At 39.5% G+C, this 27,384-nt stretch overlaps 1 protein-coding gene across 2 annotated transcripts in view; it reads left to right on the plus strand.

Moving 5' to 3' along the window:
* Positions 1-278: 278 nt before the first annotated feature.
* Positions 279-27,384, plus strand: part of PDCD6IP (programmed cell death 6 interacting protein) — an 83,140-nt gene continuing 56,034 nt past the window's right edge. The window contains exons 1-4 of one of the 2 annotated variants that reach the window (XM_026016437.2): positions 279-668; positions 19,184-19,238; positions 21,113-21,182; positions 25,158-25,285. In XM_026016437.2, the coding sequence (XP_025872222.1) occupies positions 460-668; positions 19,184-19,238; positions 21,113-21,182; positions 25,158-25,285 (462 nt within the window). In that variant the 5' untranslated portion in view covers positions 279-459. The remainder of the gene's footprint in view (positions 669-19,183; positions 19,239-21,112; positions 21,183-25,157; positions 25,286-27,384) is intronic. The other variant, XM_026016436.2, reaches the window with a different exon arrangement.

The raw sequence follows: 27,384 nt of genomic DNA on the forward strand, positions 1-27,384 counted from the left end.
CCTGCGCCCTGACCTGACCGTGAGCTGCACAGTGGCAGGACACTGGCTCAGCCGACTCACTGCGCGCTCAGTCTCTGCGCTTAGCGGTCCCTTCAGTGAACTGCCATAGGTCACAATAACCCTGAGACTGCAAGGTGGCAGCACCTACTTCAGAGCTGTGCGAGGGGAGGAACAGCGACTTGTGCGCCAAAGCGCTCGGACGGGCCCAGCACCCGCGGGAGGAGCCGGCTCCTCGCCGCGCGGCCCACGCCGGGCGGGGCCCAGACGACGCTGCGGGGCCGGCTGCCTCACGTGACCGCGGCGACGCGCCGACTGCGCCTGCGTGGGGGCTCCCGGAAGTGGCCGGACCCAAAGCCCCGGCGGAGATCCCGTCCGTCGGCTAGTTGGTCCGCCCGCCCGCCCGCCTCTCGTCACCGCCCCGCGGTCTCTGCGGCCCGAACAGCGGCCGAGGTGCTCGCCATGGCGACGTTCATCTCGGTACAGTTGAAGAAGACTTCGGAGGTGGACCTGGCCAAGCCGCTGGTGAAGTTCATCCAGCAGACGTACCCGAGCGGCGGCGAGGAGCAGGCCCAGTACTGCCGCGCGGCGGAGGAGCTCAGCAAGCTGCGCCGGGCCGCGCTCGGACGCCCGCTGGACAAGCACGAGGGCGCGCTCGAGACGCTCCTGAGGTGGGTGGGCCTCGGGCCGGCGGCGGGAAGGTGCGCCGGGCCGGGCCGGGCCGGGCCGGCTGCCCCGCGGCTTCCTGCGCCTGCCCGGGGCCTCCCTCGCCCTCGCCCTCGCCCTCGCCCCCGCGGCGGGAGCGGGAGCCGGAGCCGGGCCGCCCCGCCCCGCCCCGCCCGGCCGGCCGGCGTAGGTGTGGTCCGCATTCCTTCCCGGTGAGCGGGAGCGCCGGCGGGCCCTGCTCCCCTCTTCCCGCTCCGCGGCTCCCCGGGCCGCTCCCCTGCCGGCCCCGCACGCCCCAGCGCCGCAGCCCCTGGTCGGCTGGGGCTCGGCCACCGTCCACCTGGGACGCACGGTCGGCCCCGACTGCACTCTCTTGCCACATCTTCCTCGAAGGAATTCTCACTTTTTGGGGTCTTCGGGACTCCACCCTGCCCCCACTTTTGCATCACCGCGAAAACTTGCTTGGCCAGGTTGAGCTTTCGTAATAATAGTCGTTGCTTGAAGGAGTGGGATTTGGGGCCCTGGAACGAACGTCTAGTACTTACTACATTTCCTTTAATTTGGGATGAGCGGTCTTAGATTCATCATGATCGAATGACGGAAGATCACAAAGGTTAGGAGCTACAATTATTTGAAATTAGGCTTCAGTGACAGAGTGTTCAAGATCGGCTGTTTAAAATCAGTTTGCTCACAAGCAGGTATGCACATGGAGTGGATTTGTTACCTGAACAAAAACAGACGCCTACGAACTGCTGTATTTTACGAGGGTTCCGTTTGTGGTACTTTTAGGATAGGACGACGACATTCTTAGAGTACTTTTTTTTTTGTAAAAAACTTCCTTTTGCCTACTTGGTAGTGTGTCTCATTTCCTATGTGGAACATGTTCTGCTTGTTTCACAGGGAAACAGCTGTATTAGGATGCAAAGAGAAGCCCAACTAGTTTGTTCTCGTGTCTGAAAACTCTAGGAATATTGCTTCTTTAGCTTTAAACATCACTGGAGATCATCTTGCATCCCTGATGATTCCCTAAGTATAGGTGAGCTTTGTCCCTGTTTTGGAGACATGCTCCCTCGCAGCTCTACTGTAATTACAGTGGTCTAGAGTACTCAGGATCTTAAATAGGACAGTGCTTTTCTCATCTCTGGCAAAAGTCCATGGGAGGGGACGCCTGGGTGGCTCAGCGGTTGAGTATCTGCCTTCTGTTCAGGTCCTGATCGCGGGGTCCTGGGATGAGTCCCGCATCGGGCTCGCTGCATGGAGCCTGCTTCTCCCTTTGCCTATGTCTCTGCCTCTCTCTGTCTCTCATGAATGAATAAATGAAATCTTAAAAGTCCGTGGGAGGTCTCTGATTGGATTGGCTTGTGCCCATTTATGATAATGGGAAATAGGGGAAATAGGCTAATTTAATTGCTCTTGCCTGAGTCACGTTGCTGGTTTAATTTTTCCATCCCACATGGATCAGAGCGGTATTAATGTGGATTGGGAAAGGGCTGGTTCCCCAAAAGGAGTATATTGACTAGACTGCTCAGAGAGATTGTGACCCTTTGGTGTCATTTTTAAAGATATGACTGTTGGTGGCAAAAATCATTAGTTTGGTACTTAGTTTGAACACTTTGTTAAGGTAACCTAGGAATTCTTAGCCGTTTTTTAGAACTAACATACTTTTAAGAAAATCTCCAAAGTGATTTTTATGTAGACAAAATAGTATTCAATGAGAATTTTCTACCAGTAGTATTAAAAAGCATGACGGCGCTATGACATTGTGATAACAGTCTTGTTAAGTAGATTAAATTTGGCCCTAACTCTTAAGGAGCTTGGAGTTTTCAGAGACAATTGGTGCACAATTTTAAGGCTGAAAGAAAAGAAGGGATGGCGGTTTCAATAGGATTTTGCTGTGAACCTTAAAATCTTCACTCATTTGTTCAATCCTTATTCTTTTCTCAGGCATAAATGTGAAAACTATTCCTAGGTACTAGGGCTGTTGTGGAGATAGTGTCTTTGAAACCATGTGTCATCAGTCACCTCTGTATTATCCTTTTCTAGCCCATTCATTTAACAACTATGTATTTTTTTCATTTCTTGCCCTTCTAGTGTGTTAGGATAAGCTAATAGATAGGCTACATTCTGTTAAATTTTAACACGGAAGTGTGTATAAAATTTCCTTGAGCATGTATGCTATAAAAATGAAACAGTTGTGAGACGGTCAAGCAAGAAGAATATCTTTATTTTTTGAAATTTTGTTATTTTTATTTTTAAAAAATTTTATTAATTGAGAGAGAGAATGAAACCTTGAGAGAGCATGAGCAAGGGGAGAGGGGTAGAGAGAGAGAGGGAAGCAGACTCCTCGAGGAGCAGGGACCCTGATGCAGGACTTGATTCCAGGACCCTGGGATCATGACCTGAGCTGAAGGCAGATGCTTAACCCAGTGAGCTTCCTAGGCACCCTCACATTTTATTTTATTTTTTAATATTTTATTTGTTTATTCATAGACACAGAGAGGCAGAGACATAGGCAGAGGGAGAAGCAGGCTCCATGTAGGGAGCCCGATGTGGGACTCGATCCCAGGACTCCAGGATCACGCCCTGGGCTGAAGGCAGACACTCAACCGCTGAGCCACCCAGGCGTCTTTAGAATTTATTTTTTTTTTAAAGTAGGCTCCACACCCAGCGTGGAGTTCAAACTCATGACCCTGAGATCAAGAGTTGCATACTTGCCAGCCAGGTGTCTCTGGAATCTCTAACTTTATTTTTATTTTTATTTTTTTATTTTTTGAATCTCTAACTTTAATAATTATGTTTCGGCAATTGTGTAAACTGAATGTTAATTTACATTTTTTGAACTTGGTGAACTTATTTTATTTTTTAAAAAAATTATTTATTTATTAGAGCACATGTGCATGCAAGCTGGTAAAAGGGCAGAGGGATAGGGAGAGGGAGAAAATGTTAGCAGACTTCCTATTGAACCAGCTGAGCATGGAGCCCAGAGCAGTGCTCATCCCATGACTCTGAGATCATGACCTGAGCTGAAATCAAGAGTTGGATGCTTAATTGACTGAACCACCTAGGTGCTCCTAATTTAATGAGCTTTTAATAAAATTTTTGAATCAGAAGGTTGGAGCTAATTTCTGAAGAATAGAAGCTAGCTTGATAAGTCCTGGTACCCAGCACAATATAGAGGTCCTGTGATGGACTTGTCTTTTTATTGTTACTAACTCATAGAGATCTATTAAGATTTCCTAAAAAAAAAAAAAAAAAAAAAAAAGATTTCCTAAAATATCCATTTGTACTTGTAAGTATGATATTGAGAATGGACATTATCTTTTACAAAGTTTATTTAACTAAAAATTGATTAGAAGAACCTTGGTAAACTTTAGGGTGATCAGAGGGAAACCATGTCTTTTTTTTTTTTGGGAAGGAAACTTCAGGTATCAGTGCCTGTGTCTTTTGTGGCAGTTAGGTTTTTTTTTTCAGAAAGCTTCCAGTCTTCTATGAAAAAGCCTGGTTGTCAGCTTTCTGAAATTTGATCCAGGGGAATGGAGGTTGGGGATTTTAGCAATCATATATGCAGTCTTATACCACCTAGTTTAGTGTGATACTTGTATTAGGGTTGGATTTAGCTGCAAGTACTAGATCTTAAATTATCAGTGAGTTAAATAACGATTGTATTCTTGTGTAGAAAGCTGGCGGTAATTCTGGTTGTCGGGATGGTATAGTGGTTCTGTGAAGTTCATCAGGCTTGAGTGTCTTCCAGCTATCTGTTCTGTAAACCGAGAGTCGTTTTCAAGGGCCAGATAGTAGTCATACCCAAGTTTCAGATAGTAGGAAAGAAGAAGGGAGAAAGGAGGCAAAAGGCTCAGTTTCTGGAATATTTCCTGGAAACTGCCTCCAACACCCCACTCATATGTTATTGGCTGTTCATATATGTCCACATCTCCTAGGAGGATAGAAAAAGGAATTTTTATTAAGGGCAGTCATATACCCACTGAAATCTGGGGTTCTTTACTGAGGGAGGAGAGAGAATGATGCAGGCAGTTAGCACTCCAACCATAGCCTCTCTGTCTGTTTCTCCCCACCTTAGCTGTGCTAGATATCCCTAACATTTTCCTCAGAGGAGTGGAGCTGGGAGACTAAAGGTGTCTTTCAAAGATTTTCAAGCATACCTTCTCTTCCCAGACTCATGCTAGATTCTTTCCTTGAGTATCTCATGTTTCTTAATTTCTGGCTCCTCTGGCATGATTTGGTTTATATTTTGTTAGCTCCCTCCCCTCTAGGCAGTCAGATTTTCTGCTTTCTCTCTCTGCTTCATTCATCCACTTCTCACCTTTTAGAAAATTTCCTGAAACCTCTTGTATACTATTGTGCTGTTTCCCATTGTCTCTCCTCGTGCATTTACATTTTTTAAATATTTTATTCCTTTTTTAAACGGAATTTTGGGAGGAAACCGAGAAGGATGTTTATTCAGATCTGTGGTTAACTGGAAGACAGTTAACAGGCTCTCCGCAGTGGTTTTATCAACTTGCATTCCCATCAGCAGGAATATGTGAATTTTTTATTCCTCCACATTTTTGCTGATACTTGCTAGTTAATAATTTAAATTATTGCTTTTTGTGAAATGATGGGTGAGAGATGGTATCTTGTATTCGCTACATTGCCCAGATTTCTCTGAGGTAGAACATCTTATATTTACTGGTCACTTAGTTTCTTTTAATGTGAATGGTCTGTTCTTTTTCTTTGTGCATTTTCTGGGTTGCTTGTTTTTTTTTCCTTACTGATTTTTAGGAGCTTTTACATTTTCTGGTTATTTATCCTTTTTTTTTTTTTTTTTTTTTTAAGATTTTACTTATTCATGAGACCCAGAGAGAGAGAGGGGGGGCGGGGGGCAGAGACACAGGCAGAGGGAGAAGCAGGCTCCATGCAGGGAGCCTGATGTGGGACTCTATCCTTGGTCTCCAGGATCACGCCCTGAGCTGAAGGTGGCGCTAAACCACTGGACCACCAGGCTGCCCTCTGGTTGTTTATCCTTTTCCCATCATGTGTATTGTAAATATCCATATTTAAGTCTTGTTTCTTAATTGTTTTTATGATGTTTGTCATACAGAAATGCTTGCGAAATGTTTTATTTTTATAATCAGTAGATGTAATTTTTTCTTATTCCTAATGTGCATGTGTTACATGTGATTTTCCCCATTGGTCAAATTTGCTAAGGGCTTGGGCCCTACCTTTTTTTTTTTTTTTTTAAAACAAAACAAAACAAATCGAGGGGCATCTGGGTGGCTCAGTTGGTTAACTGTCTGACTTCGATTTAGATCATGATCTCAGGGTCCTGGGATGGAGCCTAGAGTCCAGCTCCCTGCTCCATGGGGACCCTGCTTGTCCCTCTGCCCCTCCCCTGGCTTGTCTTTCCTCCCTCTCTCTCAAATAAATAAATACAAACCTTAACCTAGTGTATGTTTTTTTGGTTTGTTTTCTGCGTTTGTTACTCATTTTTCTTTTTCCCCTTTCTTTTTGTATTGAATGATTATCTTTTCATCTTTTGTTTTTCTAATACCTTTTTTTTAAGGACTATATGCTTTTTCTCAGTCTTTTGGTTACATCCATGGGTTTTGATATTAGTATTTTCATTGACTTTTTAAAAAATTTTTATTTATTTATGATAGTCTCACACAGAGAGAGAGAGAGAGAGAGAGAGAGAGAGGCAGAGACATAGGCAGAGGGAGAAGCAGCTCCATGCACCGGGAGCCCGACGTGGGATTCGATCCCAGGTCTCCAGGATCGCACCCTGGGCCAAAGGCAGGCGCCAAACTTCTGTGCCATCCAGGGATCCCTTCATTGACATTTTTTTTAAGAGTTTGTAGTTTTTGTTTTCCTTAACTCAAGAGTCATTTATGTAGGTTTTGTAAAAATTCTAAATTTGTTATTCTCTTGTGGGTTAATATTTAGTTTGTTGTGTTATAGTAATATTTTCATTTGTGATAAGTAAAGGTGATGGAACTAGTTTCATAATTTCTGAATTCTTTTTTCAAGCACTAGTGTTTTATAGATCAGGAAAGAAAATATTGCTTTTCCATTCTACTTCACAACTGTTGCTTACATTCTGATTGTTAGTTTGGGGAGGAATATATTAAGATAATTTTTAGTGCTAATGACATTACTAGAAGTTTGTTATTCAAACTGTTTGGAGGAAATTAAGATATGTAATAGTTGGCCCTTCATCTCAAAAAGTATCTGTACTTGGCTGACCTTGATTTGGCTCAGTAATTTTATTTCATAGATGAATAAATATGGTTTCTTTCTTTCTTTTTTTAAAAGATTTTATTAATTCGAGAGAGAGAATGAGTTTGTCTGCATGGTTGAGCTTGTACAGAAGCTTGTGTGAGCTAGGAGAGGGGCAGAAGGGGAGGGAGAAGGGAACAGAGAGAATCTCAAAACAGACACTCACTGAGCGTGGAGCCCAGCTAGAGGCTTAGTCTCATGATACTGAGATGGTGACCTGAGCCGAAACTATGAGTTGGAAGCTTAACCGAATGAGCCATCCAGTCTCCCCTGAATAGACATGATTTAAAGGAAGATTAAAAAAATCTGATTAGTTTTTCTGTGTTCTGACTTCTAATATTTGTTAAATAAAAAAGCTTCTTAGGACTGTCTTTATTCTGTGCAACCTTAAAGGAGAATCTTTTGCACACAGGAGATTTACGGCCATACAGTTGACTTTGTGGCAGAATTAGACAAATATCCTGACCTCTTGACTCCCTGACTAGTTATTTCTACTGTGCTGCAAAATGCTTTATTAATGATTCTTCATGTGATAAATTAGGTGACGAAAGATGTGTGAAAATGAGGTTCCAGAAGGATCTATTAGCTCTAATACGTGGTCCAGCTCTTTGTATTCTCTTGTTCTCTCGGTAGTCAGTGGCGACTAGAGCTGTATAGGTTGCAGTATCGCTTTGGCCGGTGTGGATTGATTGATTGTTCTCAGTCTTCATGTGTTCCCCTTAAACTTCAAAACTAGAATTTCTTTCCTTTTTTTTTTTTTTTAAAGATTATTTATTTATTTATTTTAGAGAGCAAGAGTGTGTGTGATTGAACCTGTGCACACACACAAGTCAGGAGAGGGGCAGAGGGAGAGACTTTTCAAGCAGACTCTCAGCAGAGAGCCTAACATGGGCTTGATCCTGTCACCCATGAGAATATGACTTGAGCTGAAACTAAGAGTTGAAGGCTCAACTGACTGAGCCACCCGGGTGCCCCTAAAACTAGAATTTCTAATGGAAGTTTGTTCTATACCTGCCCTTTGTATGTTCAAAAGGATGAATTCATTTCCTAGGTTTTTTTTTCCCCTGTGAGCTTTTAAAAATTGAGCTATGGGTATTTGCTCTAAGGTGACTGAAGTTTATAAAGTTATTGGAGAACGTGTAAAGGTACTTCTGAATAGTTGCAAATTAATAATCTATAGCTATCATTATGTCACATATACTATACATCAACACTATTTTAAGTACTTAGCATGTATTGTATAATCTTTTGCCACATGCTTAAATTCACTGATCTATTACCTCACATTAGGAAGGGTTTGGAGAGGTTATTCAAAACTTGCACATAGTCAAAACAGCTCTGAGTTGGTGGAGTTGGGATTCAAACTCAGGGTCATCTGACTTGCAAGCCCAAGCAAGTTTAGGGTTTTATATTGATAAAAAAAATTACTTCTAAAATATTAAAGGTATGTTTGGGTTCTTTGTAGCATTTTTTTCCCATAACACCCTTTCCTTTCCTTTCCTTTCCTTTCCTTTCCTTTCCTTTCCTTTCCTTTCCTTTCCTTTCCTTTTCTTTCTTCCCTTTTCATTTCTTAGATTTTTACTAATTTATTCAAGAGAGACACAGAGAAAGAGAGAGGCAGAGAAAGAGAGAGGCAGAGACACAGGCACAGGCAGAGAGAGAAGCAGGCTCCATGCAGGGAGCCCAACGTGGGACTCCATCCAGGGTCTCCAGGATCACGCCCTGGGCTGAAGGCGGCGCTAAACCACTGAGCCACTGGGACTGCCTTCTTTTCTTTTTTCTTTTCTCTTCTTTTCTTTTCTTTTCTTTTCTTTTCTTTTCTTTTCTTTTCTTTTCTTTTCTTCTCTTCTCTTCTCTTCTCTTCTCTTCTCTTCTCTTCTCTTCTCTTTTCTTTTTTCTTTTCTTTTCTTCTTTCTTTTCTTCCTTCTCTTTCTCTTTCCTTCTCTTTTCTTCTCTTTTCTCTTTTCTTTCTTTTCTTTTCTCTTTTCTTTTCTTCTTTTCTTTTCTCTTTTCTCTTTTCTCTTTTCTCTTTTCTCTTTTCTCTTTTCTTTCTTCTCTGGTATAGGACCCTGGTTTGCTTTCTTCCTACTTTATTAGAGGTATAGCCTGAGCTAGAATCTGCTGATCTAGTAAATCATATTTAAATGATAGAGAGGCGGGTAGATTCTTTTATTTCTGTTCTTGTTACCTCTCTTGGAATTTTGAGACCTGAGATCAAGTTTGAATTACAAGGGGTGGTATGATGGAATTTTTTTAAGGAGTAGTTCATTGTATTTAGTGCTACTGTAGGAATAGCATTTTGCCTGTGGTAACTGCAGTTATCAATGGCTGCTTTCTTTGAAAAGCATTAGTTGGTCTCTCTTGGAGTTTACTCCATGTGAGTCAGATATTGTTGGTTTCGAATGACTGCTGTCCCATAGTACTTTATTTTATAATTTTTTATATACATTTTATAATAAGTTTTATATAAATTTTATAATTTTTGAGGATTCCATATAACTTCTGGTCACTCAAGTATAGGCTGTAAATGCACTGTTTCCCTACACAACTTAAGTTTTGAGAGTTGACCCCCAAAACTTTGAATAGAGTAGTTAAAAAAATTTTTGGACATTCTGTTGCCTTTCTTTTTTTCCTGATCCATTTGCAGAGAAAGTAGCTTCTTGCTTACCCTTTAGAACAGAAGTCAGCAAACTAAGGCCTGCCCAGCTGCCTATTTTTGTATTGTCCACAGCCACTTCTCTAGTGGACTAGGGCTGTGAGCCTTGGGGACCTTGCTGGAGTGTTCCCTTCTGTCGGATCTCCTTTATTCCCAGCGCCTTCCTCCCTAGCCGCTGGTCACATCTCACTGCTGCCCAGGGTTTGCTTTGGTGCCACCTACACTTGGCAGTGAATGTAGAATCTCAGACTGGGAATTGGTGACTCAGCAAATTGCCTTGTCTCCAGCCGCTGAGCCAGCTGCCCAAGTTGAGATGATGGCTCTCTGGGAGAAGATAAGGGTGTGCTGGAATTTGGGTGTCACTAGGGCCAAGAGTGAAGCTGACAGTATTGGGACCCTCTTTACCAGACTGGATACTCTTCCTTTGGAAATGGCTCCAGCTAATGACAGTTGGACCTACTGTGCCCCCTGTCTAAGATGGCCTAACTTAGATAAAGGAGCTATAGGTCAGGCAGGACTTTTCTTTGTTGTTGTTTTATAAGGACCTACACATTATCCTTGGTTTTGCCTTTTGCTTGGCAAAGCCTGCAATAGCCCTTACAAAAGTTTGTAAATCCCCACCCTATAGCCATATGGGCCTTCTTACTGTGCCATGCATACCCTCAGGCACACCGTTGCCTTCTAATGCCTCAGGCCCTTGGTACTTGCTATTCTGTCCTGGGCATTTTCTTTAGTAGCTCCTGTCCATTCTCAAAACAGAATTTTGAGTTTTACTTTTCAGAGATAAGGAAAAAAGTTACTTTTTAAAAACTTTGCATTTTACTGATTTATTTGTTTGAGGCTTGCAATAAAATGGTGAGCAAAGAGACCCAGTCTCTGCTCTCAGGGAGCTTAGAATCCTTTGAGAGAAAAGACATTTAACATAATTTTACAAGTAAATATATTACAAACTGTGATAAATTCTATGAAGGCAGAGTTCAGAGGCTTAAGAGATTATAAAGGGAGAGGGGAACTAATTTAAAACAGGAGTTAGAGTGACTGCCCTTATACCTTTTTCTATATATTTTTAAAGATTTCATCGTATTTACTAAAGATTCTATTTATTTATGAGAGAGTGTGGGCAGACACACATGAGTGGGGGAAGGGGCAGGGGGAAGGAATCTTTTAGGCAGGCTTCATGCTGAGCAGGGAGCCTGATGCAAGGCTTGATCCCAAGACCCATGAGATCATGACCTGAGCCAAAACGAAGAGATGGAAGCTTAACCCACTGAGCTACCCAGGCACCCTGCCCTTATAACTTCTGCCATCACTGTAGAACACCCTGGTCCATGCTACCATCATCTTTTTTTTTTTTTTTTTTTAAGATTTTATTTATTTATTTGCTAGAGAGTGTACAAGCAGGGGGGAGGAGCAGAGGGAGAAACAGACTCCCCACTGAGCAGGGAGCCTGATGTGGGGCTCTGACACAGGGCTTGATCTTAGGAACCTGAGGTCATGATCTGGGCCGAAGTCAGACGCCCAACCAATTGAGTCACCCAGGCACCCCGCTACCATCATCTCTTGACTGGATTACAGTAATAGCTTCCTGACTGATCTCTCTTCTGCTCTTGCACAATTGCACATCAGTTTTGCACACAGCAGCCATGGATGATGACTCTGCGAAAACAGGTTAGCTCATGTTATTCTTTTGTCCAAACTCTCTGATGGTTCCTCTTCTTAGTGTATACAGTAGAAGCCAAAGTCTTAGAGTTGTACCCAAGACCTCATTACTACTTTGATTCCATCTCTTACTGTTTTCTCCTGCACTTGTTCTATGACCTTATTGGCCTGCTTGCCATGGCAGGATATTTTCAGTGATACTCCTGTCCCAGCTTCTTGGCACTTGATCTTCCATTGACTGGTAATGCTTTTATCTCACTTATCTACTTGCCTCATCACATCACCTCCTTCATGCTTTCTCTGTTATTTATGATGTTTTAGATTTTTACAAGTAACCACATATAGTGATTCAAGACCCCAGTCTCTTTTTTTCTTTTTTTTTTTGTGTGATTTTATTTATTAATGAGAGAGGCAGAGGAAGAGGCAGGCTCCCTGTGAGGAGCCCGATGAGGGACTCAATCTTGGGAGCTCAGGATCACGCCTTGAACCTAGGGCAGACACTCAACCACTGAGCCACCCAGGTATCCCAAGACCCCGGTTTTCTCATATTATCCCCTATAACACCTTGTCCTTCTTCCTTTTTTTTTCTCTATAATCTATTTTTACTTTTTTTTTTTTTAGATTTTATTTATTGGAGAGTGAGAGTGTGCACATGAGCAGGAGGAGGGGCAGAGTGAGAAGGAGAAGCAGACTCCTTGTTGAGCAGGGAGCCCCACATGGGACTTCATCCCAGGACCCTGGGATCATGACCTGAGCCTAAGGCAGACAGTTAACTGAGCCACAGAGGCCTCTATACTATATTTTTACTTATCTATATTGTCTATCTCTCTAAAAGTAAGCTTTACAAGGGCTCAAAATTGTAAATACTTAACTGCTGAATTTCTATGTCCTAGAGCTGTGTTTGGTGCATTGTCAATTCTTAGTCTATATTTGTAGAAAGGGCAAGTGAATGAATGAATGAGGGAGGACTTTTTTTTTTTTGTTTCAAAGATTTACTCATTCAAGGGAGCTTGAATGTGAGCTGGTGGGGAGGGGCGGATGGAAAGAATCTCATGCAAAGAGAAAAACTTCTAGAGAAAAAAAGTTTTCAGAGAAAAAAATAGGTGAAGGCCCTAAGCCAGTAGTGAGCATAGATAGACTAATGACTAGAATGTGTAGTGAATATTCTCAGATGAGGCCGAATAGTTGGGTAATGGCTAGATAATTCCAGACTCTGTCAAAAATTTTGTATGTAATTTGAAGAATAATAGGAATCCATTAAAGAGTTTAAGTATTTAATATTTCAGTGTTCATTTTTTCCCAGAGTTCATTTTTTTAAGTAGAAGAATACTCTCCTACATAATCATAGTACAACTTTCAAAATCAGGAAGTTAACATTGAATTGCCATTTAATCCATAAAACACATCCAGATTTTGCCAGTTCCCCCGATAATGTTGTTTATACGTGTGGGATCTAATCCAGGATCCTGCATTGCATTTAATTGGCTCTTTAGTGTCCTTCAGTCTGGAACAGTTTTGTTTTTCCTTGTTTTTCACAACCTTGACATTTTTAAAGTGTACAGGCTACTTTGTAGACTGTCCCTCAGTTAGGGTTTGTCTTATATTTTCTTGTCATTTATGCATTTTTGGACAGTAGTACCACCAAAATGCAGCTCTTGTGTTTTCTTTTTGTTTTTTTGTTTTGGTGTCTTTCAGGAAGAACTTGATTTTGATTTGTCCTGTGCTGCTAATGTTTAACTTTATCACTTGGTCAAGATGATATCTGTCAGTTTTGACCTTACAGTTTTTTTTTTTTTTTAAGATTTTATTTATTTATTCAGAGAGAGGAGGGAGAGAGAGAGGCAGAGACACAGGCAGAGGGAGAAGCAGGCTCCATGCAGGGAGCCGACCGTGGGACTTGATCCTGGGTCTCTAGGATCACATCCGGGCTGCAGGCAGTGCTAAACTGCTGCGCCACCTCGGCTAGCCATTGACCTTACAGTTAATAAGTATGTTGGTAATTAGTATTTCATGGGGAGATATTTTGAGTCTTTGTAATACCCTATTTCCATCAAACTTTTTTGCTTTAGCAGCCAGTGATGTATCTTACCTAAAACAGATACTATACTCTGAAAGGTGCCAACTGGCGATTTTTCTAACTCTGTTATATCTTCTCTTGTTACTAGGTGGCATTGAACAGTAGGTTAGCACTTTGCTGTTCACATATTTATTTGTTTTATTTGCTTCAGATTGGTATTCTTATTTTCCTCGGGTTATGATTTGTTGTTTATTTAATTTTTTCTGGATTTGGCTAGCAGGGGCCTCTTAAAGCTAGTTCTTGTGTCTTTGACATGTTCTTATTTTTTTAGTGCTTCCTTAACTCTGACACATAGCAAGATGCTTTAGGCTTGAATCTTGAATTTTCTTGGTCTCAGGAATAGAATCTGCCATTTTTTTAAAGGAGTGTTGGCTCCAAAAGCAGAATATTACTCATCTGGGCTCTAGGTGTGCTTATTGCTGCTGAGATATAACAGGGCTTCGAGACCCTTTCAGTATATACATTTAGGAAATACACTCACATACACATTTATACCTGTTTTTGTATTTCTTCACTATATTAAAAAATAAGTTCACACTGATATCTCCAATTCTAAGCAGAAGGGACAGAATTTATTCTAGCCATCTCTCTTCCCATGTTTGTAACTCCTTTCTCGTATAGTTAGAAACTTAGCTTACATTATCTTCAGTGTATTTACTTAATTGCTTAATTAAGTGTTTTCTGTTTGTAACCAAACTCATGGCCATGTCAGCCAAAAACTTAGTCTCAGATGTGCTGCCCCTCCCCCTGAAAAATTTGCCTCAACATAATAAAGGAAGAAGGAAAGATTACAGGCCAGTTAGAAGGCTTGTCCTTGGTTACTTGCAATCCCCCTTTGCTAGCTCAAAGGTCATCCTGATGAGAGAGAAGACTCCTTCATGTTTGATGATTATTCTGGCTGCTGTGTGGAGAACAGATTGAAAAGAATGAGAAGGAGCTCGTGGGTGGCTCAGTCAGTAAAATGTCTGCCTTCAGCTCAGGTCATGATCCCAGGGTTCTGGAATCGAGTTCTGCTTTGGGTTCCTAGCTCAGTGGGGAGTCTGCTTCTCCCTCAGCCTCTGCCCTGCTTCCCTCCACTTGTGCATGCCCTTTCTCTCTCTCTCTCAAATAAATAAAATCTTAAAACAAAAAATGAGAAAGGACTCAAACAGACAAGGGAGGTTGGCTAGGAGACGTTTTGATTTAGTCTAATTCAAACGAGGATAGAAGGTTTTTTTTTTTTAAGATTTTATTTATTCATTTGAGAGAGAGAGAAGCACGCATGGGGGGGTGATGGGAGGGGTAGGGAGGAGCAGAGGCAGCAGGAGAAGTGACTTCCCACTGAGCAGAGAACCTGAAGCAGGGCTTGATTCTAAGACCTTGGCATCATGACCTGAGGGAAGGCAGAGGGCCAACCAACTGAGTCACCCAGGTGCCCCCAAAGGTTTTTTTTTTAATCCAGTATAGTTAACATACAGTGTTAGTTTCAAGTATACAATATAGTGATTCAGCATTTCTGTACATTACTAAGTGCTCATCAAGATAAGTATATTCTTCCTTTTTTTTTTTTTTTTAAAGATTTTATTCATTCATGAGAGACACAGAGAGAGAGAGAGAGAGGCAGAGACATAGGCAGAGGGAGAAGCGGCTCCATGTAAGGAGCCTCATATGGGACTTGATCACGGACTCCTTGATCACTCCATATGCCAAAGGCAGGGGCTCAACCACTGAGCCACCCAGGCATCCCAAGAAGTATATTCTTAATGGGGAAGAACTTAGAGCTTTTCTTTCACCTATGGTCAGGAACGTGACAAGGATGGCCACTCTGACCACTTTTATTCAACACAGTACTAGAAGTCCTAGCCACAGCAGTCAACAACAACAAGATATAAAAGGCATTCCATCCCGTACACAAAAATCCCATTTATAATTGCATCAAAAATAATATGATATCTAGGAATAAACCTAAAGAGAAAAGAGATGAAGATCTGTACTCTGAATACTGATGAAAGAAATTGAAGACGACACAAAGAAATGGGAAAAAGTTCCACATTCATGGATTGGAAGAACAAGTATTGTTAAAAATATCTATACTGGGACGCCTTGGTGGCTCAGTGATTGAGCGTCTGCCTTTGGTTCAGGACGTGGTACTGGAGTCCCAGGATCGAGTCCTATACTGGGTTCCCTGCATGGAGCCTACTCCTCCCTCTGCCTATGTCTCTGCGTATCTCTCATGAATTAAAAAAAAAAAAATCTATATTACCCAAAGCAATCTACACATTTATTGTAGTTCTTACCAAAAATATCAACAGCATTTTTCACAGAACTAGAACAAACCTATAGTTTGTATGGAACCACAAAAGACCCAGAATAGCCAAAGCAATCTTGAAAAAGAAAAACTAAGGTGCCTGGGTAGCTCAGTTGGTTAAACATCTGCCTTCGGCTCAGGTTGTGATCTGGGAGTCCTGGGATTGAGCCCTGGGTAAGGCTGTCTGCTCCCTTAGCAGCAGAGAGTCTACTTCTCTTTCTCAGTCTGCCCCTTCCCCTGTTTGTGTGTGCTCGCTCGCTCTCTTTCTCTCTCTCTCAAATAAACATGAAATCTTATGCTAGAGGCATCATAATTCTGGACTTCATGTTATATTACAAAGCTGTAATAATCCAAACAGTCTGGTACTGGCACAGAATAGATACATAGATCAATTGAACAGAATAGAAAACCCAGAAATGAACCCACAATTATGTGGTCAGTTAATCTTCGACAAAGTAGGAGAGAATATCAGTTGGTAAAAAGTCTCTTCAGCAATTGATGTTGGGGAAACTACCACTTTCTTTCTTAAACCATACACAAAAATAAATTCAAAATGGATTAAAGGGGAGATGCCTGGGTGGCCCAGTTGGTTGAGCATCCGACTCTTGGTTTCACCTTGGGTGGTGATCTTGGGGTCATGAGATTGAGCCCTGCATTGGGCTCTGCATTCAGCTTAGAATCTGTTTGGGATTCTTTCTCTCTATCCTTGCTCCTCCCCTCCGCATTCTCTCTCTCTCAAATTGGTAAATCTTTTTTTTTTTTTTAATGTATTTTTATGTTTGAGAGAGTGAGTGCACATGAGAGAGAGCACAAGTGGTAGAGGGACAAGCAAACTCTTTGCTGAGCCAGGGAGTCTGATCAGGGACTCTATTTCAGGACCCGGGATCATGACCTGAGCCAAAGGCAAATGCTCAACTGACTGAGCCACTCAGGCGCCCTGGGTAAAGAAATCTTAAAAAAAAAAAAAAAAAAAAAAAGGACCTAAATGTGGGCCTGAAACCATAAAAATCCTAGAAGAGAACATAGGCTAACTTCTCTGACAGTGGTAGCAATTTTTTTCTAGATGTCTTCTGAGGCAAGAGAAGCAAAAGTAAAATTAATCATTAGGACTACATAAAAATAAAAAGGTTTTGCACAATAAAGGAAACAATCTATAAACTCAAAGATAATCGATGGAATGGGAGAAGATACTTGTAAATGATATATCCAGCGCAGGATTAGTGTGGAAAATATATAAAGAATTTATAAATCTTAACACCCCCAAAATAATTCAGTTAAAAAATGGGCAAAAGACATGATGCACAACAGACACATGAAAAGATGCTCAGTATTACACATCATCAAGGAAATGCAAGTCAAATCTATAATGAGTGTTGCCTGGGTGGCTCTGTCGGTTAAGTGTCCTCCTCTTGATTTAGGCTCAGGTCATGACCGAGGTCCTGGGAATTGAACCCTGTGACTGGCTCCCTGCTCAGTGGGAAGTCTGCTTGTCTCCCTTTCCCTCTGTCCATCCCTTCTTCAAGTGTGTGCATGCATGCTTTCTCCCTCAAATAATAAATCTTTAAAAAGTAAAACTATCATGAGATACCACCTCACACCTGTCAGAATGGCTAAAATAAAAAACATATACAACAAATGTTGGTGAGGATGTGGAGAAAAAGGAAACACTCGTGTACTTTTGGTGCAAACTGGTGCAGCCACTGTGAAGGACAGTATGGAGGTTCCTCAAAAAATTAAAAATAAGGGTGCCTGGGTGACTGAATCAGTTAAGTATGTATCCCACTCTTGATTTTGGCTTAGGTCATGATCTCAGGGTCGTGAAATCACTGTGTTGGGTTTCACATTGGACATGGAGCCTGCTTAAGATCTTTCTCTTTCTCTATCTCCCTCTGCCCCTTTCCTGATTCACTTAAAAAACATTAAAAATAGACCTATCATATGATGCATTAACTACACTACTGGGTATTTACCCAAAAGAATATGAAAAACTAATTTGAAAAAAATATATGCATTGCTATATTTATTCAAACATTATTTACAATAGCCAAATTATGGAAGCATCCCAACTATTCATCGATAGATGAACGGATAATGAAGATACGGTACACACACAATACACACAATGGAGTATTTCTCAACCATAAAAAAGAGTGAAATCTCACCATTTGCAACAACATGGATGGATCTAGAGAGTATAATGGTAAGCAAAATAAGTCAGAAAAATGCAAATGCTATATGATTTCACTTGTATGTGGAATTTGAGAAACAAAATAAATGAACAAAGAAAAAAAAGAACAAACCAAAAGGCAGACTCTTAACTGTAGGGAACAAACTGATGATTACCAGAGGGTAGGTGGGTAGAGAAATGGATGAAGTAGGTGAAGGGGATAGAGTACACTTATCTTTTTTCTTTGTTTTTTTTTTTTAATTTTTTTAAATTTTAAAAAAGATTTTATTTATTTATTCATAGAGAGAGAGAGGCAGAGACACAGGCAGAGGGAGAAGTAGGTTCCATGCAGGGAGCCTAACGTGAGACTCGATCCTGGGTCTCCAGGATCACACCCCAGGCTGCAGGTGGCGCTAAGCTGCTGCATCACCGGGGCTGCCCTTTCTTTAAGTTTTTAATTCCATTTAACATACAGTGTTAGTTTCAGGTGTACAATACAGTGATTCAACACCATACATCACCCTGTGCTCATCATGACAAGTGCACTTCTTAATCCCCATCACCTTTGTCACCCATCGCTCACTATCCCCCTCTAAGAAAGTGGTCCAGTTTCATTCTTTTGCCTATTGCTATCCAGTTTTCCCAGTGCCATTTGTTGAAGAAATTGTCTTTTTTCCATTGGATATTCTAACCTCCATTGTTGAAGATTAATTGACCATATAATCATGGGTTTATTTCTAGGGAGGATGGAAGCTTTGATGAACTGTTGTGACAGTGGTAGAGATAGAAGTGGACATAACCAAAGCATATTTGAAAGTTAGTAAACCTGTTTTAGGGTGTGGTGGCTTAGTGGGTTGGGCATTCAGCTGTTGATTTTGGCTTGGGTCATGATCTCAGGGTCATTGGATCGGGTCCTGCTTTGGGCTCTGGGCTCAGTGGGGAGTCTGCTTCTTCCCTCTGGCCTCTGCTCCCCTATGCGCCATTCCCTCCCCCCTTGCATGTGTGCTCTCTCTGGAATAAATAAGTAAATCTTCGAAAAAAGTCATTTTACCAGATATATTAATTTGCCCAATGGATATAAACAGTTACCTTAATAAGAAATAGTATTTTAAGAAATACATTTGTTCTCGCCAGATGTTAGTTTGCTTTTAGCCAATAATACTTGATAAGTATCTTTCTTTAGTGGTATGAGTCTTTGTTCACAGTTTTTTTTTATTGCATGCATTTTAGGTTCTGTTTTACACGTTAAAAAGTGTTTATGAACTTTAAGATGACTGAATTTGTGTGTGGACCACTCAGAGTAAGCATGAATAATTTTCATGTATTCTTAAGCCAGTTGTATATATATAAATATGCATAATATTTAGCTCTGGTAATTATAAATTCTCTTCTGTTTTTTAGATATTATGATCAGATTTGTTCCATTGAACCCAAATTCCCATTCTCTGAAAATCAAGTAAGTTATTGATTTTAATTTGTTTTAACGTTATATAATAATAATAATAATGGTAAATCACCTGTTTCCTCCCATACATGATATGTCTTTAAAATAAATGGTGCCACTTTACTATTTTTATGTTTTTATGAGACCTTTTGATATAAGCTAGAAGCTTGTAAGCACATCTGATAAGAATTGTGGGTTTTTTTTTTTTTAAGATTTATTTATTTATGAGAGACACAGAGAGAGAGAGAGGCAGAGACACAGGCAGAGAGAAAAGCAGTCTTCATGCAGGGAACCCGATGTGGGACTTGATCCTCGGACTCTGGGATCATGCCCTCGGCTGAAGGCAGACGCTCAACAGCTGAGCCACCCAGGTGTCCCGAATTGTGTGTCTTTTTGAAGAGTCTCGTGGAATTCTATTCCTGTCATTCTGTAGTCACTTCTGGATTTTTGTGGAGCATTGGACTGTGTTTTTTTTTTTTTTCCTGCAATATGATCATATCAGTATGATCTATTGACTAACAATCTATAATGTCCTTCCCTTTGGTTTTTACAGAATTAAGGAAGAAACAAACTATAATCGAGGAAGTGTTAGTTTTAGTTTATGTGTTTTAAAATTTGACACAAATTATGTTTGCATATAAAGTTGTAAGTTCTGATATGATTAGATGTTACATGGTAAGAATGCTTTCTCTTAAAAGCCAGCTATTGAAAATGGGTGATTTCTTAGTTTTTTTTTTTTTTTTTTTTTTTTTTTTTTTTAGAGACATGTTAAAAGTTTTTAGTTTGTGTGACATTTCTAAGTTTTAAAATATGTGGTTTATGAGGGCATCCTGGGTGGCTCAGCAGTTTAGTACCGCCTTCTGCTCAGGGTGTGATCCTGGAGACCTGGGATCGAGTCCCACGTCAGGCTCCCTGCATGGAGCCTGCTTCTTCCTCTGTCTGTGTCTCTGCCTCTCTCTCTCTGTGTCTCTCATGAATAAATAAATAAAATCTTAAAAAAAATAAAATATGTAGTTTATGAAAAGTAAACATTCTTGTACTGAAGTTTTACAGGTGACATAATATCTTGAAACTTGCTTTAAAATACTTGAGGAAAAACATGTTTGGGGGCTAGGGGTGGGGCAGGTGAACCAAGAAGGACAAAAGGTCAGAACTGGTGATGGCTATATGGGGTTCATTATTTTATTCTCTCTAGCTTTGTGTATATAGAAAATTTCTCTAATCCTGAGTTGCAAAATTTTTGCATGGGATTCTAGTACATAATTTTAAAGGGAGTAGGTTCTCTTTAACCTTTATATTTGGAATATTTTAGAAGCAGAGTGAGATGCAGTTTTTTTTTAATTAAATCAACTTTTTATTTATATATAGCATACATACAAAAGTGACTATATCATGTGTATAGCTTGAATATATATGTATAAGTACAACCCAAATCAAGAAATATTATCTCCTCTTATTCTCCCAAAGGTCATGCTTTTCCTACTTTGTCATCATGGAATAGTTTTTAATTTTATCTTCTGGGAAACTTGTAGTACTGACTTTGTTGCCTTTGCGTCTCTTGGCTTATTTTACCGTCATTTAAGTTTCTGTTCTGTTCAAGCCATTGTATGCTGTAAAGATGAATAAGATACTGTTTTCTGGAGAGAATAATGTGTGTATAATTACTGAGGCAGAATGGCTATTAGAGATACCTTAGTGCCAGTATTTTACTTTTAAAAAAGAAAATTTTATGGTCCCAGAAAAGGGAAAGGAGTTAGTTGGCTAGAGAGGATAATATTTTGACAAGATTGATCCTTTTCTTCATTGTGTATTTTTCTTCAAAAGACCTAATATTTAATAAGATCCAGGAAGGTAAGGTAATTTTCTGTTTTCTCTTTTTTATCAAGATCTGCTTGACATTTACCTGGAAGGATGCTTTTGATAAAGGTTCACTTTTTGGAGGATCTGTAAAATTGGGTATGTAATTATTTTTATAAAAATAATAAGAAACTTGGTCCAAACATGTTATTTTAGGTTTTTGAAATTGCTCTCCTAACAACTCTGTGCAAGTAATAAAAATTTTTATATTTTATTTTCTTTTTCATTTCAACTTTTAATGTTATTTCCAAATATTTGTAGAGAGCCTATGCCTTGCCAGGCACTGTCCTAGTTATAAAAATGAGTAAGACAAGGATGCCTGGGCAGTTCATCAGTTAAGTGCCTGCCTTCAGCCCAGGACGTGATCCTGGAGTCCTGAGATCAAGTCCCACATCGGGCTCTGTGCATGAAGCCTGCTTCTCTCTTTGCCTATGTCTCTGCCTCTTTCTCTCTCATGAATAAATAAAATACTAAAAAAAATAAAAATGAATAAGACAGTTGTATTCAGTCTGTCTAGGAAGACAACTGATCATTCTGAAATATAGTGTGTAGTGTACATGTGTATATGAACAAAGTTATGGGAACATAGATGAGGAAGACATGAATTCTGCTTGTTGAAAGAAAATGATGTTTGAGTTAGGCTCTGAAGGATGAATTTGTTTTCCCAGCTAGGAAATAACATTACAGGTAGAATATTATAACCAAAGGTCAGAAGAGTGAAGGTTTTTTTGATCTACTAGCTTGGCTGGTTAGCCTCTCTGTGCATTGGGATGCCTGGGTGGCTCAATGGTTGGGCATCTGCCTTTGGCTTAGGGTGTGATACGGAGTTCCAGGATCAAGTCCTGCATCGGGCTTCTTGCATTGAGCCTGCTTTTCTTCCCTCTGCCTATGTCTCTGCATCTTTCTCTGTGTCTCTCATGAATAAATAAATAAAATATTAAAAAAAAAACCTCTCTGTGCATTAATTTTCTCATTTTTGAAGTGGGGAATAAATAGTATTGTGAAATACTATTTATCTCATTGGGTTCTTGTGTGGATTAGAGTGAATACACATGAAGTCTTTAGAAGAGTATACAATAAATATTAGCTGCAGTGAATAATAGTAATATTGTTTTTTATACATAATTACATGTAACATTTATAGTATGTATGCATTATAGAGTATATAATATAAAAATGTACAGTACAAATTATATATAATGTATATTAATGTAATTATTGTTAAGGCTCGAAACTGTAGGTTGAATAGAGGATCATGGAGGGTGAAGACATTGAAAAGTAGATTATGAAGAGTTGGAAATATACTATGAATTTGTACTCTTCTCTCTTATATGTTAATAGCTAATGTTCATTGAGTCCTTATTCCGCCTAGGCACTATGGAAGGGGTGTCACACATATTATCTTACTGAATTCTCCAAAAGCCCAATGAAGAAAGGCACTATTACTACTAGTTGAACATACTGGTTTAGAAAGATTAAGTGACTTTTTAAGGTCATAAGGCAAGGATTTAATGAAGTGGGATGTGACTCCAGAAAGCGTAACTCTAGAGACTAGAGGATACAGACAGAACCAGTGAGGTACATGGTGAGAGTTAATGAGATTAGACAAGGTGGTTATATGTGGGTCAGAGAAGAAGTGGGTGTGAGTGACATTTCAGAGTTGAAACTAACTGGGTCTGCTATCTTTCAGAAAAGAGTAGTAGTTGAAGGTTGACTCTCAGATTTATAACTTGATTTGACTCTTTGAATATTTATTCCTTCCAGTAGACAAGTTGAGTTAGACTTTTCTGTGTTATATCTGGGTAGACATTTTTTTTTGGCATTTGGAAACTGGATTTAAAACTCAAAAGTGGTAGAGACCTAGATGTAGGAACAATTATCATTAAATGATAATAAATCTATCTCCTCGTTTAGTCTATAGATTGGGGAAAATGTAAAAGCCAGAGCTAGGGAATATAACATTCAAGGGAAACAGAGGATGAGCATCCTGGGAAGGAGGATGAGAAAAAGCTTTCAGATCTCAGAGGAACCAGGGAAAAATAGAGACATGGAATTGAGTACCAGAAGGGGTTCAGAGGTCAGGTAGTCTAATGGTTTCCTGAACCTGGCTGCACATTAGAATTACCTGAGGAATTATGTGAAAGGTACAGATGTAAAGATACAAAATGCCAGATAGGATAGGAATTTTCAAGGTACGTCCGTGGAATTAGTATCTTTGAAAATACCTCCAGGTCACTAATATTCATTCAGGTTGGAACATCATTGACAGAATTATTGTGGCAGAGGTAAAATCTTGTAAAGTTGGAGAAGTCACTTGATTTGGCAATGAAAGACGTTTCACTAGGTGCATGTTAAAGAAGCCACATTGCATCAGGTTGACGGGTGGAACAGAAGTGAGGAAATGGAAACAGCAAATATGGATTGGTCATTTCAAAAAATTTGCAGTAAAGATTTAAGGACAATGGAGCATTATTCTGAGAGGGAGACCACATCAAGAAAAAGGATTTTTAATGCCAAATGGACAGGCTGAGAATAAAGTGCAGATGGCAGAATTAGGAGGTATTAAGTGAAATAGATTAAGTGATGAACCAAGTTTCTGGAAGAAGTGGGAAGCAAAAAACAGCATAAATAGAGCAGGAAGTAGTTCATCAAGGCATCTCCAGTAGCAAGTATTGGGATTAAGTGTCCTTCAGGAATGTGTTGGTTAAATAAAGCCTGGGTTATCCACTCATTGGAATATTGTGTAATTTTAGGGTACTAAGAAGGAGAATGGAAATCTATTTTTGTTCACATGTAAAGCTCTGTTCGGTTTCTCAGTGCATATAAAAGTTATTTATACTGTATTGCAGATTGTTGTGTGCAATCTAAAAAGCTGTATATAACTTGATTTAAAACTTTGTTGCTAAAAACTCTAACCATCCTCTGAGCTTTTGTGACTTGTAATCACTGATCACAGATCACCATAATTAAATATAATAATCATGATGAAAAAGTTTGAAATATTGTGTGAGACTTAACAAATGTGACACAGAGCTACAAAATGAGCAAATGCTGCTGGAAAATGGCACTGATAGACTTTCTTGATGCCACTAACCTTCAATTTGTGAAAAATGAAATTATCTGCAAAGCCCAATAAAGTAAAGCACAATAAAATGAGGTATGCCTGTAAGTTTGTCTTTTTGTGATCAGCATATTTCACTTAGCATAATGTCCTCAAGGCTTATCCATGGTGTAGCATGTGACAGGATTGCCTTCATTTCTAAGGTTGAATAATATTCTATTATGTGTAGATGCCACATTTTATCTGTTCATCCATCAGTGGACACTTCAGTTTCTTCTACCTTTTGGCTATGATTACAGGTGTATAAATACCTTTTTGTGACTGCTCTCAGTTCCTTGGGTATATACCCAGAAATGGAATTTTTGGATTATATGGGAATTTTATTTCTAATTTTTTGAGGAACTGTCATACTGTTGTCCACAGCAGCTGCAGTGTTTTACATTCCCACCAACAGTGCACAGCAGTTCCACTTCTTCCACATGTCTGCTCACAGTTGTTTCTTATTGTTGCTATTCTTGATAGTAGCTGTCCCAGTGGATGTGAAGTGTGTAGTTTCTTGATCAGAGTTGTATTTTAACAACATAATCTGCTAGCCTTCTGAGAGATGTATTGGCATAAGGGAGTGAGACTTGGAGGTGCTTGCATTGGGTTAGGTTTGTAGTAGTGAAGAACTGGTTTGAATGTGGTGAGAATAGAATTTTGAGGGAGGCAATGAGAAAACAGAAGTAATTTATTTGAATTTAAGTGACAATTGACAGAGAATGACTTTTCATTTGGAACCTAACAGCATTGTGGACATAAAGGGGGGAAAAGAATAACTCATTGACCTTTTGAATTTTAGATGATGGGAATATTGTGGAAATAATGCCTGGCAGGACAACGTTAGAAATATGGGCACTATTTTGGGTGAGAAAACAGATTTGGAAACTTGTTTTTGTGAGAGCCAATCTCTGAAACATTCATTTTCTTTAGAAAAATAATCTGATAAATTTTTCCTTCTTAATTTTTTACAGCTCTTGCAAGCTTAGGATATGAAAAGAGCTGTGTGTTGTTCAATTGTGCAGCCTTAGCTAGCCAGATTGCAGCAGAGCAGAACCTGGATAATGATGAAGGATTGAAAATCGCTGCTAAGCATTACCAGGTATGCAGAAAAGTAACCATGTAATGATCAACACTAAGTTGGATTAAATTGAAAATAATTTGTATTTAGGTTTGTAGATGTTTCTTTATACACAGATATTTCCTTGAAAAATAATGCCCTTTTTAATGAATTGATTAATACTTTTAAAACCCTTAAACTACTTACCTATAGGCTAGCTCTATTTTTCCTCACCATTGTATACCCAGCACCTAGCACAGTGCCTGGCACATAATAAGGGCTCAGCAAATGTTGGGAGAACAAATGATTGAATGAGGTGAAGATCTTGGTAAATCCCCTTTAAATAATTGACCTCATTTAAAAATTTTGTACAATTGACCCTTGAACAGTGTGGGAGTTAGGGGTGCTAACCCCCTGTACCGTCGAAAATACACTGTAACTTTTGACTCCCCTAGAACATAACTACTAAATAGCCTACTGTTGACCAGAAACCTTACTGGTAATACAAACAGTCCAATAACATGTGTTGTGTATATTATGTGTATTATATATTTTATTCTTACAATAAAGTAAGCTAGAGAAGGGGCACCTGGGTGGCTCAGTGGTTGAGCATCTGTCTTTGGCTCTGGGTGTGATCCTGAGGTCCTGGGATCATGTCCCACATCGAGTTCCCTGCAGGGAGCCTGCTTCTCCCTCTACCTATGTCTCTCATGAATAAGTAAATAAAATCTTAAAAAAAATAAGCTAAAGAAAAGAAAATTGTATTAAGAAATACATAAGAGAAAATACTTTTACAATACTGTACTGTATTGAAAAAAATCCCCATGTAAGTGGATCTGTGTAGTTCAAACCTCTATTGTTCAAGAGTTAAATGTACATACTTTAATACATTTTTTTTCTTAGAGTGAGACACATCTAAAATTTCACCACTGTCGTGAAAGTTAAGACCTCTTACTAAGAAAATTTTAACTCTGAGACTTGGAGAGGTCGTATTTTTTTTTTTAAATGTATTCAGATATGTAATGTTCTTAAGTTAGCTAAATTTAGATTTTAGGTATTATTATTTACTAATATGGCATATTTTGTGGCAGTATATTACTAACTTTTATTTTGGTTTTCATTTAAAGTATAAACAGTTGCTGCTAAGTGATATGTATGATTATATTTTCATGTTTTATGTTGTAATTTATAAAGTGTGCTCATGTACATTACTGTCAGATAAACCTTGTTAATTCATGTTACATTAATGCCATTCTCATTTTACACGCAAAGAGACTGAGAGGTCAGAGAGTTAATAAAGTGATTCATTGGGGTTTCAGGTGTTCTGATTCCAAATTTTACAGAATTCCAAATGGTGCTTCCAGTGTTTTCATTAACCCTGGAATTTGCTTGTCCTAGAGGTAGAGTCTGAATTTTCCTGTTATTTAAGTTTATGGGTGAGATGAGGAATGCTCTTCTAAGAAAGTGAAAAGAAAATACATTTTAAGCAAATAAGATGCCCCACATTGTGGCTTGCCATGCAGTTTTGAATGGGCATGATGACAAACATGATGCATGTACCTTTTCTTTTTGAGGCTATAAAGGGCCAATATTTTAAAATGTTAAAATGAAGTAAATTTAATTATTTACTTTTCTATTACTGTAACTCAGTTAATTGGCATGTGATATCTTAGAGGGCATTCTCAATTACTGAGGACATTCCATCTGGGAGTAACTTCTGTGATTCATAGCAGGTCATCTAGTGTGATGGAAAGGGAGGAGTGATATTAGTAAGAAGACCTAGACCCTAGGCTTGTTTAGGCTGTTTTCCACCAAGATGTGTGTCCTTGGCTATGTTCTTTAATAACTTCTGTGGGCCTTCACTTCTAAGATTTGTGAGAGAGACTGGATTCCTTGCTGTTCTAGTCTGTGATTTTCTTAGTTGATTGAGCAAGTTCAGGTCATTACCTCTTGCAGTTGTTCTAGTTTTATAAGATACTTCATGACTGTAGAAAACATGATTTTCACTTTTAATACAGTTAACCTTGAGTCATCTCTGTGTTGCTTCTTTATATAACCCACAATATCTTTTAATCCCAGGCTAATGTCTTACTTTTTCCCAGGATCATTTATTTAGTAAAAGCACTTACTTTTGTGTTAAC

The sequence above is a fragment of the Vulpes vulpes genome, chromosome 11 (assembly GCF_048418805.1).
Source record: "Vulpes vulpes isolate BD-2025 chromosome 11, VulVul3, whole genome shotgun sequence".
In the NCBI taxonomy this organism is placed as follows: Eukaryota; Metazoa; Chordata; class Mammalia; order Carnivora; family Canidae; genus Vulpes; species Vulpes vulpes.